This window comes from Toxorhynchites rutilus, chromosome 3, assembly GCF_029784135.1.
Source record: "Toxorhynchites rutilus septentrionalis strain SRP chromosome 3, ASM2978413v1, whole genome shotgun sequence".
NCBI lineage: Eukaryota > Metazoa > Arthropoda > Insecta > Diptera > Culicidae > Toxorhynchites > Toxorhynchites rutilus.
In genome coordinates, this window is record NC_073746.1 from 251,979,357 (window position 1) to 251,997,990 (window position 18,634).

General features: G+C 40.2%; 1 protein-coding gene across 5 annotated transcripts in view; it reads right to left on the reverse strand.

The window, feature by feature from the left end:
• LOC129776152 (DDB1- and CUL4-associated factor 12 homolog) overlaps positions 1–17,178 on the reverse strand; it is a 33,190-nt gene extending 16,012 nt beyond the window's left edge. For 4 of the 5 annotated variants that reach the window (XR_008743062.1, XM_055781605.1, XM_055781606.1 and 1 more), the window contains exons 1-4: positions 16,514–17,178; positions 15,781–16,437; positions 15,456–15,644; positions 15,258–15,390 (exon numbers count right to left, since the gene is read on the reverse strand). Coding sequence is in view for 4 of the 5 variants with exons in the window: in XM_055781605.1 (XP_055637580.1) it covers positions 15,258–15,390; positions 15,456–15,644; positions 15,781–16,437; positions 16,514–16,894 (1,360 nt within the window). In the remaining variant the exon portion in view is untranslated. Of the gene's footprint in view, positions 1–14,308; positions 15,391–15,455; positions 15,645–15,780; positions 16,438–16,513 lie in introns of those variants that run through there. The other variant, XM_055781604.1, reaches the window with a different exon arrangement.
• Positions 17,179–18,634: the final 1,456 nt, after the last annotated feature.

Genomic DNA, 18,634 nt, shown 5'->3' on the forward strand with positions numbered 1-18,634 from the left:
TTGAATAAAAGAATATTAAAAAAGTGATGATAGAGTTAAGAGCCAAATGAACTGCAAAGTTTAATGTTTCTTAAAATCAAAGGACTGAACTGAACTGATAATAAGTTTCAAACAAGGATAAAATGAGTCTATCATTGCAAAGCATTCACAAGATACTGTTTTGGAATTCTTTTTAATATTGATATCCGTCTAAAGAAAAATAGTATGACTTTCTTGTTTTAGAAAATTACTTGAAATCCATCAGATGTTTTATATGAAGATTATGTTTTTGACAGATGCTGTTAATCAGTTTCTGTTTAAATAATTAAATCAAACCTCGTGTCCCGTATATCAAATTACACGAGAATAGGAAGAATACAGGGTTGGAATTTAGAATCCCATATGGGAGTAACTCAGATTATGCTGATCGTGAGGTGGATAAAGTCGGGTTTTCTATGAGTTAAAGAAAGTATTATTATTCAACAAAATTATAGAAATGGTTCTTACAAAATGATTCTAACCTTGACCTTTACTAAATGCTTCTCACTATTCAAACGAGTAAGACAGAGTTACGAAAAAGAATATGCGAGAGGTTCATTATTATACGTAATAGTCATGTTTTATCTCTAGAGTAATTTATAGAAAGAGAAAACAAAATAACATTCCCATATGTTCAAATACACATTATTCACGACCAACCAAGTATTCTTCATCATCTCTGAACTAGCATTTGATTCAGCAAACTAACGCACGCATGAATCATGGGATGAGCCCGAATTGTTGACGAATTGCTCATCTCGTTTTCTGGAATAGGGCCCAATGTTTAAACTCTGGGAATGAACTCTTTCACTTCACGGAATTTATTTTCACACGCAACTGTCCGTGACAATGATGATAGACACAAAAAGATTCAGTGAAGTGTAAATGACGTGAAAGTGTACGTGGCAGTGATGTTCGTGATCAGGCCCAGAGAGAAATAGGGAGAAAGATAAAGAAAGAGAGAAATAGAGAGAAAGAAAGAGAAAGAGAGAAATAGAGAGAGAGAGAGGAAGAAATAGAAATAGAGAAATAAAAAGAGAAAGAAAGAGAGAGAGAGAAAAGAGAAAGAGAGAGAGAGAAAAAAAAGAGAAAGAGAGGGAGAGAAAGAAAAAAAAGATACAGAAAGAGAGAGAGAAAAAAAAAGAAAGAGAGAGAGAAAAGAGAAAGAGAGAGAAAAGAGAAAGCGAGAGAGATAGATAAAAGAAAAAGAGAGAAAAGAGAGAGAAAGATAAAAGAGAAGACAGAGAGAGAGAAAGCGAGAAAGAGAGAGAGAGAGAGAGAGAGAGAGAGAGAGCTAACACATACACTCTCTTTTCTCCCTGTGCTCCAAATTTTTATTTGCCACCCGTTACTTGGAGCACACGTCAATGCATCATCATAAGATAAGAGAGTCTTTGAGTCGGGAATGGAAAACTCTCTCGTTTTGGAAAAAATCTTCGTCGCAACGACGACTTTTGTTGGTGTTTGTTTGTTTGGTCGACCTTTTTTTCCTACGTCTACCATTGAGAGCGGTTGGCTTTGCGATTTCTGCTACAGATACTTAAAGTACAGGAAAACCTGTTCTTTTTTTGTGGCAGTGCTAAAAGAGCTAATTTGCATCCACATTTTTCGTACCCATCCATCCATCAAATGCAATATGTTGTGGATAACATGATTTCTAAACGCAACAATTTCCGACTTGTATTTCCTCCAACCCTTATTAGTTCGATTTCATTTGGAATTGCACTATGATGACTATACTCAAGCAACGAAAAATGCAACATCTACTTGAAAATTCGAATTTCTTCAGTCAAAAATACAGATTTCTAAAACTGGACAAACCTTGATCAAAATTACTCTTTGAAGAAAATCGTTAAAAAACAAAAAAAAAAAAGATCAATTTAAACGCCTTATGGCAGTGATTCTCAAACTAGTTTGGGCAATAGACCCCTTTTCCAGAATGAAGTGATACCTCAGACCCCTATAGCCAATTTTTTTTCCTGTTCATACAAATTACTTACCAATTTAAAAACTTTGGTTAAGTGAGTAAACTTTACATAATTTTTACAATTACACATTCCATGCCAAACCGATATAGTGGTGCTCAGGTTTCCGTGAAAAAGTAGTTTTGTTCCTCATCGAAAAATATTAGACCCGTTTTTTTCATTAGGGCACTTCATACCATTTAAACTACTGGACCGATTCAGATGATCGACATATCAAATTAAAGACAATGTTGCATACCGACCTTACGTGCGGTGTAAAGACGTTGTCAAATCGTTGCAACCTAATCCAGCGCAGAACATCACACAGATACAACTTTCAACAATTGTCTATTGTCCTTCTATGATGTGGAATTAAAATATAGGAATGTAGTACTTTTTCCATGTTCGACCTCAGTATTGTGCAGACGTGTATTTAATAAAAATTTATTCCTTTTGACTGTCACCATATTTCTTGCGAAATCAAATAAATCAGTTTTTGGTTCAACAAATTGGTGCCGTGACCAGGATTATTCCTGATAGACGATTCACGACGATCGAGATTCCGCTAGAACAATTACCAATTGTGTAGCATTGTAGCAGATCAGCCATTGAAAGTCGTTTGAAGGACCACGAGAACGTTGCAGCCTACCATTTTGACTCTGAAGTTTTATTACAAGGTCTTGAGATAGCCTTGGACAGGTTAGTAATAGTCCAATCTCATCCTGCTCCTCGCTGGTGCCCTTTAGATTCTGTTTTTCCATCCCACATGATATCGGTACCTAACATCATCGATTTTAATCACACGTTGTAAGCATCATCATCCGGAAATATTGGCGCGTTCATCGAACCCTTGTTGGAAGTCTAAACTCGAGGAACATCCTATCCGCATACAAGGATTCTGTTCGTTCCGGAAATTTTATTACAAGGTCTTAAGATAGCCTTGGACAGTTCAATTCCGAAGAGCTTCCTATCCGCGTACAAGGATTCTGTCTGTTCCAGAGGTGAACATAATCACATTGCTTTCGGTGTACGTCGGGGATTTCCATGATGGCAAGCGAACAGGAAAAGCGACAATTGGTCCTTCGTCGCACTTCTTTACTGGCTTCATTGGGACGAGCGAGTAAATTTCTGGAGATGTACGAAGATGAGAAGGATAGGCTCGAGGTAGCACTGCGGATAGAGAATCTTGACGTTGTTCGGGTGGAGCTCGAAAACATCCAAACATCTTTGGAATGCAACGACGAGACGAGCGAAGGTACTAATCTCAACATTCAAATAAGAGCAAATTTCGAATCTCAATTTTTTAAAATAAAGGCTGGTCTTTTATCAAAACTGCCATCATCATCTTCTAGCAGTTGTCCTAATCCTCCCCCGCACACAGTTTCCTCTTGTCTCAAGGGTCTTAAACTACCGACGATTACATTACCTGAGTTTGACGGGAATTACAACGAATGGCTAGCATTCCACGACACCTTTTTGCGTTAATTCATTCAAATCAAGACGTTCCGGACATCCAGAAATTCCATTACCTGAAGTCGTCAGTTACAGGAGAAGCTGCTCAAGTAGTCGAGTCATTCGCGATTAGTGCCGCCAATTATCAATTGGCATGGCAAGCACTCGTGGGAAGGTATGCGAATGAATATCTCCTTAAGAAGCGGCATATACAAGCGATGTTGGAAATCCCACGGATAAAGAAGGAGACGACAGTTTCGTTACATAAAATTGTAGACGACTTTGAGCGACATACCAAAATACTAAGACAACTCGGAGAACCTGTAGAGGCTTGGAGCACAATGTTGGAGCATTTATTATGCATTCGTCTTCCCGATGAAACTCTCAAAGTGTGGGAGGATCATGCAGCATCCAGCAACAATCAAACCTACGATGCGCTGATTGAATTTCTGCATCGGCGTATACGAGTTCTTGAATCTGTTTCCGTGAATCATGCTCAGTCTCCGCAGCAGTACGTACCCTCCTCTCATAGTTCAGCACCTTTGAAAACGTTCCAAATCGAATCGTCCGCCTCGACAGTGATTGATGGTTATCCTAACAGGTGTTATGCTTGCGAACAACGGCACCCGTTGGTGAAATGCACGCAGTTTGGAAAGATGAGTGCTGCTGATCGGTTAACTTTGGTGAGCGGAAATCGACTCTGCCTCAATTGCTTCCGAGGTGATCATTTTTCTAGAAACTGTCCATCGAAATATACATGTAGATTCTGCAAACGACGGCACCACTCCCTCCTCCATTCCGGATTCGGAGATAATACAAGCGCTTCTGGATCAAATAATGTTTCAAGAATAACTACCAACTTGAATTTGGTCTCCGAAAGTGACGAATCCACATCATCTATTCTTTCCGCTGCCACGTCTATTAAACAACCAGAAGTAGAGTGCAGTCTTCCGGTCAAAAACGTAGAGAAAAATGCTTTCCTGTTGACGGCGGTTGTGGTTGTGGTTGACCGTTATGGCAAAGAGCATTACGCGCGAGCTCTTCTGGACTCCGCATCACAACCCAATCTGATGACTGAAAATATGGCTCAACTGCTACGACTAAAGAGAAATAAGACGAATGTTCTCGTCCAAGGAATCGGCGAGCAGCCGCAAAATGCTAGACAATCCGTGCACGCTGAAATACGATCCAGAAAAGAAAACTTTTCCGTGAGAGCCGAGTTTTTAATTCTTCCACGCGTCACTCCTGAACTACCCTCCTACGATGTATTTACTGACACCTGGAATCTTCCGTTAGATATTTTCATGGCGGAGCCGCAGTTCAATAAACGTGCACCCATAGACATGATTTTGGGAATTGAGCACTTTTTCTCATTTTTTCAAACCGCAAAACGAATAAACCTAGCCGCATCCCTACCTATACTCATCGACAGCGTTTTTGGGTGGCTAGTTACCGGTTCCACCAGCAGGATTCTTCCTGCAGGGGTGAATACTTTTTGCTCTATTGTAGCCAAATCCCTACTCAACATCGAAGAAAGCATAGAGAGGTTCTGGAAGGTCGAAGAGGTACAAACGCAATCCCATTATTCGCTCGAGGAGAAACAGTGTGATGAATTTTTTGCATCTACGACGTCCAGGAATTCGGAAGGGAGATATGTTGTACATTTACCTCGACGGTCTAATTTTCATGAACTGATAAGCGATTGCAAATCAATGGCACTACATCGTTTCAACCTTCTCGAACGAATGCTCGAACGCAATCCTGAATTAAAAGTAGACTATCACAAGTTTATGGCAGAATACCTCTCTCTTGGACATATGCGACGCGTTCCGATAGACGGCGAAAAATATTCCGGAGCATACTACCTTCCGCATCATCCGGTGCTGAAAGAAGCGAGCACCACGACGAAAATTAGAGTCGTCTTCGACGGCTCGGTCAAGAACTTTACAGGATACTCCCTTAACGATGCGCTCTTAGTAGGTCCTGTAGTGCAGGACGATCTATTATCAATAATACTTCGATTCCGTACATTTCTGGTGGCATTGGTCGGTGACATCGCTAAGATGTACCGGCAGGTTTTGATCCATCCGAACGATACATCCTTACAAAGAATTTTGTGGCGATTTGATGCAGCGGACCCAATAGAAACCTACGAACTATTGACGGTCACATATGGCTTAAGTCCTTCTTCATTTCTTGCTACCCGCACACTGCAGCAATTGGCTGTTGATGAGGGCAGAGAATATCCACTTGGTGCGCCCGCTCTACAACAAAACTTTTATGTAGACGACTTTATTGGTGGAGCGCAATCAGTCGAAGAAGCCGTTCAACTGAGAACAGAATTAAGTGAGCTCCTCGCGAAAGGAGGTTTTGAGCTTCGAAAGTGGGCGTCCAATCAGCTATCCGTTCTTTCAGGTTTGACGTCAGAACAGATAGGAACGCAATCTTCGATTAAATTTAATGATAATGAAATGGTAAAAGCCCTTGGAATCACCTGGGAACCTGAGACGGATAACCTACGGTTCGATTCAAAGATATTCCAGCGAAACAGTCCTCCGACCAAACGATCCATTCTGTCTGGAATCTCTCAATTATTTGACCCTATGGGATTGATATCTCCAATCGTCATCAAAGGCAAGATGATGATGCAACGTTTGTGGCTTCTTTCGTGTAACTGGGATGACGAAGTTCCAGATTCCATTGCAGTATCCTGGAAGGAATTCGCTGATCAGATCCCGAAGATATCCAACTTCCGCGTCAGTCGGTACGCACTGTTGTCGAATTCCACCATTCAACTGCATACATTTTCTGATGCCTCGGAATTGGCATACGGAGCGGATACTTACGTCCGATGCAACGATTCCAAAGGAACGATTCGTGTCGAGCTTCTCGCTTCTAAATCTCGGGTTGCACCTTTGAAAAAAATTACGTTGCCTCGATTAGAGCTTTGTGCGGCGGATATAGCAGCTAAACTCCATGCCCGAACCGTCAAAGCGCTCCAAATATCCATCGCCGGTTCGTACTTTTGGTCGGACTCCACCGTTGTCCTACAGTGGTTGCAGGCAACCCCTAGCACCTGGAAAACATTTGTGGCGAACCGCGTATCAGAAATTCAAAGCTCGACGCATGGAGCTGCATAGAATCACGTTGCTAGCAAGGACAATCCGGCGGACCTTGTATCTCGCGGAATGAACGTTGACGACTTTTTGGCTAGTGATTTATAGAAGCGAGGTCCCAAATGGCTATCGCACGTTCAGGAAAATTGGCCTATATCCAAACTCCCTGAGTATCCTCAAAATGGAAAAGAGCGACGAAAACTGGTAATTGCTGTTACAAGAACTCAGGTATCACCCCGCTGTAATCACATATTCACGAGATTCTCGTCTTACGAGCGTCTACTTCATGTAACTGCATATGTCCTCAGATTCATCACCAATCTTCGCAATAAATCCCGTACGGAGCCCATCCCTTGGACTAACCCACTTTCCAGTATTTCGTTGACTGCTGAACACCTAAACATCGCCGAACGGACGTTGGTTCAATTAGCTCAAGCAGATGCGTTCTTCGAGGAAATTCGAGATTTGCAAAATAACAAAACTGTCGGGAAGCGATCGTCGACTCGCCTACTGACTCCATTTCTAGACCTTGAGGGAACCATGCGGGTAGGGGGGAGGTTAAATTTGTCAGACCAGCCTTTTTCAGTCAAACATCCCGCTCTTTTACCATGTAATCATCCCTTATCCCATCTACTTGCCAAATCATACCACCTATCGCTCATTCACGGTGGCGGCCGTCTCACTCTCGCGACTATGAGAGAAAAATACTGGCCCATTCAAGGCCGCCGACTCGTCCGTAGTGTTCTCCGCCATTGTTACCGATGCGCCCGAGCCAACCCCGTCCCAATAAGCCAACACATCGGACAGCTTCCACTACACCGAATTACTCCCGCCCGACCATTTGCCGTCACTGGGATGGATTATGCTGGACCGGTTTACTTGAAGCCCATCCATAAGCGAGCTGCCTCGCCGAAAGCGTATATATGCATTTTTATATGTTTCTGTACCAAGGCAGTGCACATTGAATTGGTCAGTGACCTATCAACGTCAGCTTTTCTGGCCACACTTCGTCGGTTCATAGCCCGTCGCGGACGGCCGACCGACCTGTATTCCGACAACGGTAAAAATTTTCAAGGCGCTTGTAACGAGCTCGAAGACTTATACCGAATGCTGCAGGATGAAGAGAAGATTCATCAGATCACAACGAACCATGTCAGCGAGCAAATCACTTGGCATTTCAGTCCACCGAAAGCCCCACATTTCGGGGGACTGTGGGAGTCAGCGGTGAAAGTGGCAAAGTGTCAACTATACCGTCAACTCGGCAATTCCAAGCTGTCCTTCGAAGACCTCACCACTGTGCTGACACAAATCGAATCCAGCATGAATTCGCGGCCCTTAGTACCACTGAGCGAGGACCCAAATGACATCACCGCGTTAACTCCTGCGCACTTCTTGATCGGTGATTCTTTGCAATCGCTTCCGGAACAAGACTTGCATAGAACACCACTAAATCGCCTCGTTGAACGTTATCAACAAATCCAGGGAATCTATCAACAGTTCTGGCATCATTGGAAGAAAGAGTATCTTCAGGAGCTTCAACGGGATACGAAAACCTGTCACCCCAATACGGATATCCAACCAGGAAGACTAGTTGTACTGATGGATGAGTTTCAAATGCCAGTTAAATGGCCACTAGCTCGAATAATTGCTGTTCATCCTGGAAAGGACAAGTTAGTACGCGTTGTTTCATTGCGCACCGGACGAGGAGTGATCGTGCGACCAATTACAAAAATTTGTTTGCTGCCGATGGAAGAAACCAAGGACAATCAGGGATCGACGGAATATGAGCAAGCGGCGATGCCAACGAACACACTTCCAGAGAGTTCTCGTTGATGATGGTTCAGTTCAGGATGTAATATAATTGAAAACAATGTTTTCAAGGTGGCGGCGATGTTGCATACCGACCTTACGTGCGGTGTAAAGACGTTGTCAAATCGTTGCAACCTAATCCAGCGCAGAACATCACACAGATACAACTTTCAACAATTGTCTATTGTCCTTCTATGATGTGGAATTAAAATATAGGAATGTAGTACTTTTTCCATGTTCGACCTCAGAATTGTGCAGACGTGTATTTAATAAAAATTTATTCCTTTTGACTGTCACCATATTTCTTTCGGTTTAGTAGTTAAAAAGTTATGAATTTTTGAGTGAGATCATTTTTGGAAAAAAGGGGAAAAATTATTTTTGGTACCATCGGTTAACTTTGAAAAACCATTGCTCTAAAACGAAATAAATCTTATCTCTGATTTTTGGATATGTTATGCAAAAAAACCTCAGCTTTCAAGAAAAAGTATAAAAATATTTAGCACCCTCTAGTCCGAAGCCATCAGAGCTATAAAAAACAAATACAATAAATAATTACCAAAGCAAAATCCAAATTTTCTGCAGATGTAATATTTTTTCAGAAAAGACTATCTGATTGGCTTTAATTTGATATGTCGATCATCTAAATCGGTTCAGTTGTTCAAAAGTTATTTTTTTCAAAAAGAATTTTTTGGAAAAATATGAAAAACATTGGTATTTCGAACCAAGCTAAAATGGAAATGGGCACCCTCATGAAAAAAAAAATACGGGTCTAATGTTTTGCGATGAAGAACATTATTACCGCTTTTCACGAAAATCGGAGAACCATTATATCGGTTTGGCATGGAGTGGCTGTACATCGCTTTTTACACGGTTTTAGGAATTCACGCGGTTATTTTGACACGGATTTCGGAATTTACGAGTTTTTTATTCACGCGGATTTCGAATTTACGCGGTGATATGACTTTTCGCGAAATAAGTTTGTATTTGTACAGAAAAAGCACGATTTTAGACTCCCACTCCCCCTCCGTGGATATTTTCATACCTCTACCCCTCTTTGACCACGTGGATATTTTTCCTTTTTTAATTAAAATAATTAAGGAAATAACTGAATGGAGCCTAAATTCCATTTAAGTTTATTTTATTTCAAATTTTACTAGCTGCACCCTGCTGTACCAGCTTTGCTGTGGCTCATTGTTGTTGTACGGCAGAGAAATGAGTAGCATAACAAAGCACATGTTTCATTTAATTTGAAATACTTGTGAGTAAACAATATTGTTTTTTGTTTTTACATTATCAGCGAAGATATGCAGACTATCTAGTTTGCCAACACGGAAATTCGTAATGTACAGTTGACCAGGTGAGGAACAATCCGCATCTGAATATAAACTACACAACTTCAAAGATTGATCTTTAGCTTTACTAATTGTGATTGCAAACGCCAATCGAATAAAAATAAATGGATTTAAAGTCATTTTCAAATAAAATTTTAGTTCAGGATTTTTTCAACACTTGCAATAAAATGTGTTGATATCAACAGAACACATATATACAATAATGTTAATTTAGGTTCACAGCTTTATTTCCGAAGTGTATTTATTCCATCTGGAAAACCAGTAACATTTTCGTTAGTAATAATCCAATTAACCTGATTCATTCGCTTCCATTCGATTTATATGACATTCCAGTAGGATCATTCTCATAGAGATGTTCTCGATTGAATGAAAAATTATTCTTTCGTTTTGGATTACAAATATTTCATGACAAAACGATCGCACAGCAAATCGATGGGTAGTTGTGAAATGATAAATGCATCGTTTTATAACAGAGTTACAGCGTTCCAAAACCCACTCAAAATTTTCGATGCCACGTCTTTTTTTTTTTGTTGAGTGCAGATCTCTGCCTACTCCGGAATATGATGGATCACGGCAAATGCCGATTCATCTCCACTCTGGATTTCCGATTCACCTTTAGTCGGTAGCGCAATACAAAACATTTATCGCCATAGTTCGGAGAGTTTTCAGAATTTTTGAATTGAAAACATTTTATTATTTTTCAAATCCTTATCGACCATTCTGCCATTCATTAGCTCTTTGCGGTTGTATGTCAAGGAAACAAACTAAATATTTTATCCAACCACATGCATGAGTTACACTGTTTTTTGTACGAATTTTAATGTCTAGTGAATTTGATCATGAATTAATACACAATTTCTATGGATAATAGATAACGGTACTAGGTGTAAACAAAAGATAATTAGCGTGGAGAGATAAGGGGATCTCTTTCATAGGAAATTATGACGGCTAGTGGTGCATGGATCATTTTACACAAATGTGAATAATAAATCCTACGAATTGACGAAATTTCAATACTTAGAAAAAATGTAACTTTTCGAGAGAAGTAATACAAAAAAATTATTTTACACGTACCGTGAAGTACCCATATACCGCTAAGCTAAGGCAATATTCAACGTTTGTTTACTCTGCTTAAGCTTATATAATGTTCTTAAATGTGCTACTTGCTTGGTATTTGTTCCACTACTGATAAACATACGGATGAGAGCGTTGCTGTATTCAAACCACCAATAATAATGGAAAATATTTTGCACCTTTTGGTCCTAATTCTAACCCGCAAAAACGTCATTTTCCTAATTCCGTTAATTAGTGTTTCTAATTCCAATAATCAAATTGTTATAATAATGAATCGTTTTAAATAGTAGATTTGATAATGTTTTATGTTGTAAACAATTTAAATGAGTCGAGATCAATAATCGAATGAATTACAGTAGTAATATGTCGTTTATGTATTGGCAACACAGCTTGTGATGAAGATGCTTTACTGGATTTTCCAATAAGACCTGAATAATAAACAGCACCAGGATCTAACGTATACAATCCACATTGCCGGAAACCGTTGATCAATGTCGATTGTAGGTTCGTTATTCTATTAACAGCTTTTGAGTGTTGCGAAAAAGCTGACGTCCAGCAGCTAAATAAATTGAGTGGAATTTTGTGGAAGATAAACCAGGATTATGTTTTTTCTCCGTACATAGCAGCATCGTCTCATAAAAGACATGTGACTTATGTCAATTTTGAAAGAAAGTAATAGGGAACGATATTTCCTGTTGGACAAGCCAAGGGTAAAAAACATTCTTGAGAAACAGGAACAATCCGGGACATCCGACCCGATCCCGCTCTTGCTGCAGCCCAGCTTTCGGTCAAGCTCTGTTTGATTTCTTTTGGCATCCTGGATTTGTTAGATTCTCTATCGGCGTTAACTACCTTTCCCTGGACGATTTTTTTTCGCCCGGAACCAGCTAACCAGTTTCTTTGTAGGTATTGTACGTACTACTGTTTCATCCAAATTGAACATCTGTTCCGAAAATTTCAACGCATTGGCCAGCGCTTCTTCGAAATACTCATGGATTTCGTGAAACCAGCTCCTGATTTGTTGCTTGGAAATAGCTGCACGATGCTTTGACAATACCCTTGGCACCCGTTTCAATATTCCTGGATGCCGTTTAATGAACCCACTGGTCCATTACGAGCCGGTATCCCGTTTTTAAATGGAGTAGAACGAGTTGATTTTCTCACTTAATGTGCTATGCTTAACAGTAATCTCTTTGTGTCCACGAGGAATCCAGCTTTTGCTTTGGTTAACAGCCATTCAACTGTTCGTCCTTCTGTGGCATCGAGAACGGTTGCTTTTTCAGAACGTGGTCGGGAATACTTTCCCAAGACTTTCTCGCGCAGTGTTGAATACGGAATTCCGTACTTTCGAAAGGGAAATCCGGTTCTCGCCATTTTCACAGCGTCTGTTTTTTCGACCTATCCTATTCAATGCGTTTCTGACCGGCGTTTGTTTTACTCATCGCAATATAGCAAATGAAATCTGTTGGGTGGAATAATAAACAAGTAGAAATATGGGTGTCCTTGTTCCAGCCATTTTTATCTTGGTGATAACCGGGACTCTGGCAACCCTATCCCAACCAATACAAATTGAGGGTAGGCAGTATAAACAGGGCTCGCGCTCAGGGGGCTCACGTATTGTTTTCTGTTTTGAGTCATATATGTTCAACATTTGATTACGTTGGATAGTTTCCTTTGGCAAGCGATGTATGGATACCCATCCGGAAGCTTTCTTGGCGATTTGCAATTAAAATCACTGCTTGAGGATCGCCCGGAGCACTTCATTTTTAATTTTAGGTTATGATTTCTATGCTCATGATTTTCTATGCTGGCTACAATAAGGTGGCAATCTTAGCAATACAATAAGGTTGGTGATAACCGATCGAATTTGCAATGAAAAGATGCGAAAAAACTATTAAATCAATGAATCGTACCTGTATCGTTCAGTTTTTATTACTTTCTGGGAAAACTATATAGACATTTTTGTTCTAAGACTAACTGTTCTCAAGATAGAATAAAAGCTATAGAAAATTCTATATATTTGATATTTTTGATGAAAAACACTCAATCAGTTTATTGATAATAACGGGAAACTCAGGTTGGGCGGAGTCTTAAAGTTCTTGAATACGGAACAGTTTTTGTTTAATTTAGAATGTATCCTATTCGAATATTATATTTGAAAAAATATTTATTCTTCGTGTCCACGTGGACATGTCTATACCCTCTCCCCCCTCTCCGTGGACAAGCGTGGACATTTTGATACCCCCTACTCCCCCTAAAGTTGTCCACGTGGTATGTGGACAGCCCCTTAATAGCTGAGAATTAAAAGGATAAACAGATATCATGATTGTAGCATGCAAAAAAAAAATCAGTTGATCGTTGATCGTTAGCTGTATTTTAAACTAATAATTCACTGTTAGATTTTCACGCGGATTTTGATTTTTTTTTTTTGAATTAACGATTTTTTTACGCGGCACGCTTCCCCGCGTAAAGAGCGACTTCAGTGTATGTCTGAATCCGGTTCAATATTGGTGAGTTGAAGCCTCAAATCTTCGTTCATTTTCAAACGGTTTCTTTGTTTTGTCATAACTTGTTCGCGCTTTTTTATTTGCCAAATTTTTCGTCTTGTACGAACCTGTGCACGCAGTTTTTGAAAACTACAATAATCATACTTTGTACTAAAATATCTTGAATGTTTCAAATAAGAATTCTAATTAATAGGTATAATAGGGGTCGTTTTTCAGACCTCGTCGATCCCCAAAATCAGTTTTCGCTAATATCGACCCCAAGGGGTTGATATCGACCACTTTGAGAATCCCTGCCTTATACTATTATTATCAACTAGAGACTTGGCGCTTTTCAACAAACCCAAATTAGTTGATTGAAAACACCCAAAATCGGACAAACCAATATCATTTACCTGAGTACTTTGTTGAGATTTCTATGTCGAATACCACGCCATGAATGTATTCCGGAGTGGCAAACTCTTAAATACGCACGACTTCAGTGCAAGTCGGGAGAACTATCTTTGACGAAAAATCCCCCAACCAGAACGGGAATAGAATCCGAACCACGAGAGAGGATGATATCGCGGAGCAGAAGGCAGCCGTAAAGAGGAAATTCTAAAATGAGATTCCAACAGTATCCAGTATCCTTCAAGGTGAGTGCACAGTTTATGTGCATGTATGTTGGTAGATTGTGAGCAATTCACCCTTCCTCGTACAACATCGATTCTCACTCGTGGTGAACTTGCATAACATAGAGCGCTAGAACTAGAGGCGAATGAACTGAAAAGTTTAAACCCTCTTAAAGCCAAAAAGAAGAAGAAGAAGAGCGCTAGAACGCTCAGCAGAGTAGTGAAATCGCTTGATGTGTGACGTATTAAATAATACGGGAAGGGGTTAAATGGATCTATGCTACTTAAATTCCCCCTGTCCATCTGCTAGGTTGTGCAAGAGAATGAACGTGTTTGCATCCAATGCGAGAAGAGTCAATTAACGTTGTAAGTGATATATCACTACGTCTACAGATATACGGAATGTTTTGCAAGCAATCTTGAATCGTTATGGTTTTCATATTTTCTTTTCAAAAATGTTTTCATCCACAATTATTTGCTATACCCTAGCATATTGGAATTACGCCCTTTCTTCACATTCTTTTTGCAGAAAAAAAAGATCCAACCTACATTTCAGTAGTCAAAATAAAATAATAATTTGAAACACTGAAGAACGAAGGATTGTTCCATTTGTTGTTCCTTCCACGTAAAGTAAAACCGTTCAATTAACTAAAATCATGCCATCCATTTTTATTTAGTTCCAGGGGAGTGTCTAAATTCAACCATTTGACCTTTCATTTTTTTTCTCTAATTTCTCACCTTATCGTTGCTAGATTTTAAAATGAGTGGATAGTCTTTGTTCATGATTTTTTCGGTTTTTTCTTTTTTTCAGTATTACATTTCTAAAGTTTCTTACTTGTTCGCATATTGGATTCTCGTTATCCATTTGTAATAAAATCAACCATGGTAAGGCTTTTAAAGTATTGTGAAATGGAATCTGCTAGCTTGCTCAGTTATGTTCAATTGACAAAAATATAGACCGAAATTCGTTAATAAAGCAAAAACTATTAATCATGCACTCAAGTAAAACTTTCCAAAGATAATTTGTGATTGGTGCCGCCAATTTTTACTTCCTGGTATTTTTTCACTGAAATTTAATAGAAATTGATCCATTCTATCATTCTATTCTAAACGTAGTGTCAATGAACCTAATTTAAGTATAACCGCGTTCACTGAATAATTATTAAAACTACGTCACTAACTATGAGACCCATATTTTTGTCAATTAAACCCACGCAGATTGTTCGTTAACGTTGGTTGGGCTTTCCTGATGTAAGTGTTAATAAAATAAATTACATTATACCATTGTCCTACAAGGTTCTGCTGCTATTTTCTAATAGTGTTTACTTCGCTTATTGCCAAATTCCCGCATAGTTACCTATGAGTGTCGCTGGAAGGGGTCCTCCCGCTGTGAACAGTCTGGTGCCACTGCTGTCGTAACAGTGCGTGTAAATAGCTGGAACGTACTTAATCTGCTGAAAGTTGTCCATCTCTTCCTCGGGAAATTGTGCCTTGGCAAAACGTGGAGAAAATGTAAGTATTTTTCAAACAGTCCGTTGTCAGGCAGCATACTCACTACATAGCCTCGACTGGCCTTCAATACAACCGTTCGCGATGCGCTGGTTTGCGATTCGAGATACTTTCCAGCACGGATGTCGTAAAACATTAACATGCCGAGTCCAGTGCCGATAGTCAATATATTACCCTGGAAGCTTGCTGATCGAATACCGCAGCCGCTATAGCGAGAAGCGATTTTTTTCACGGCCTGAATGTAAAGAGAGTTCAAAATGCTCTATTACTGTGAATTATCTAACTTGAATTTTGAAAGTTATAGTTGGCATGAACCGAAAATATCACAATTCCACAGGAAGCTAACCAAAATCTTTTGACCAAAAGTATACCTGTAAGGTTCTGGGATCCAACAGTAACGTGTAGGATCGACAACCGACAGCATAAAGTCCTTCCGGCTGACAAGCGATGCACACATTTTCCTGGCAATTTGGCAATTTTCGGGACAATTTCTGTGCAAACGTCTCCGCGTTAAACAGATGCATGTACCCATTGAGTGAGAGTAGGGCCAGTTCCCGGTACTCTCTGTTGAAGCAGATCGCACGTATTTTTTGCGCACCACGACACTCCTTCACGGCGATGGGATTAACGTGGGCATATGACGGAACCGCTTCCTGTTCTTCACCTTCTTTAGCTACCGGAAATTCCATCGTTTCTTCGTTGATTCTCCACAAAGCAAGCTTGGTATCGCGTGAACCCGATACGAGAAAGTGATCATCCAGCCAACACATATCAAAAACCCAGTCTCGGTGAGCATTCTCTCCTATACATAGTGGATCTAGGGTCGGAAGTCGATATATAGCAATATCGGCCGAGTGTCGCGCCCCAGTTGCCAGCAAGCTATGGCTCGGGTTAAGCTGGCACGCGTGAATACCAGACTGGGTATCCGGGCTAACACCGCGACTATTCGGCAACGTAGGGATTGCGTCCACCTTGCGGGTATTCACATCGTACACCATTAACTTGTTACATTTTGTTCCGAATACTACCTAAGAATGATAAAACATACATGATAAAACATACATGATAAAACATACATAAACATATATAAAACGTCCCACATACTTGTCGATTACTGAGCCATTGGGAACAGAAAACCTTATTGATGTTCCCCAATGAAATTGGAGTCTCCTTGAACATATCGTGCGTCAGTATGTGCCGGCTTGCATAAGATGGATCTACGCTTCTTTGCTCGTTCAAATCAGACTCTCTGCTGCGTACATAGTCTACAAAATTGAACGAAGTGCTGAGGACTTGATGCTGCTGCGCCGGAGTTTCCTCCTCGCTATCACTATCTTCGTATGTCACAAAATCATCCGGTTTGTCAGGCTTTCTCCGTCGCTCCTGGCGAAGAATACGTGCCTTCGTACGCCTATCCTCCAACCGGGAAGGAATATAGCAGCTAGGGCGAGTTCCGGCTGCGGGATGTTTTATCGTTTTAGACATATTGACTTTTTAACATCAGCTGGTCTAATTCAATGGTTGCTCTGTCTCCCAAAATGGATGGAACCTTGATTCTCGCGATAATATGTTTAGCAGTCTTGAATCACTATCGAAGCATTTTTCCTATCATTTGCACTTCTTACTATGTACGGTGGATCATGAACGTTTTTCCCACTCCAGTATTAGAAGATTTTTCTAACAAATTTACGTTTTTGTGATGATCTTTACGGGAGAGAAAGTTTATGATTATCGAAAAATAATACTCTATTCTTTTGACAGTCGACTATACAGACAATTGGACTCCTAAATCACATCGAAAGATATTAGGTCGAAAACAACAGACGATCGAAAGGTGTGTACCAAGGCGCCTAGAAGTATATACTAAGGTGGGCCAACTTGCTAAAACCACTCTTCAGCCATCTTGGAAGTCTACTGTGTTTTGTTTGTAAACAAAACACAATACGCTATTGCCAAAGCTCGCTCGTGATCAGTCTGTCTCTTTCACGCTACAAGCAAATAATTCCCCTTCTACTTTCTTCCGTACTGTTTTCATATACCGCTCCCCTAACCAACTTAGTGACGAAACGGCCTCACCTAGTACCATAGACCCGTCTTGGGTGTGTACAAGGCGTGTACTATAGGTGGACCGCAATGTCAAAATTGCTGTTCGGCCATTGCTCGTGAAAAAACAAATTTGTTTACAAAACAAATCGTATCTTTTGGTGACAAATGCATTCGTGGGAAAATAAGCTACTCGCGCTTTACTGTCGAATCATAACAGTGCAGAGAATGTTTTCAGTATATCTTTTCGCTTCTAGCTGCGCAATCAATACCTTTTTTTCCAAGCAAAATGTACTTCTGTTTGGCTCCCATCGGCGGGGAAAAGAGTACTGTCAGCTTATGGCGATGGTGACGAGAAATAACGCTGATTGTGGCTCCACTGACTTCGCTCAGGGAGGAGGAGAATGCTGTACATATACCGGGAAGAAGATTACCAGATCCAGAAGATCCGGAAAGGGCCGTTACACGTAATTGGCTAAATCAAAAGGAGGGTGTGCACTCTTCTTCACGAATATATATTTGCTTATTTTTCCTTCAGTTTTTTTCCTCAGCGAGTTTATATGAAACCATAACCACACACCCAAACAAAAAGTAAATAATTCTGAAAGTTACGTCTCGCTACTCGTCTCATGTCATGTCCTGAAAGTGTCAAGAACGAAACACCTATCGTTCAGCATCTTGGGTGTGTATACATGGGGGATGCCAGACGTGAAGTCATGGCATTTTGAACATTTTAAATTAAGAAATGAGTGTACAGTGATTTGCCTCTAATTGGACATCTAGTTAATTGGACAGATTTGTAATGCGACACGAATAATTGGACATTTGATCCTTTAATTGGGCGTTTTTGAAAACATGATAATATCGAGCATGTTGTATGGTTATGTAAAAAATGCAATTAATTAATTTAATTGGCTGCTGATTTAGAAGTTCGAAAGGGTATATACACGCTATCAGATTATGCTAGCTTGGGTAGTCGCGATCTTAATATTATGTTCCACATATATGTCTTCCTCAGAAGCCCGCTTCGCTTCCTCGAATGCACTTGCCCATCCTATACATAAGCAGAACTTAGCACCCAATGAGATAAGTTCACTGCAGCAGCTACACGAACTTCTTAAGAGAGCACTCATGTCCGTAGGATACTTGATACATAGCACTTGGCTGTGAAGTTGCTACAAC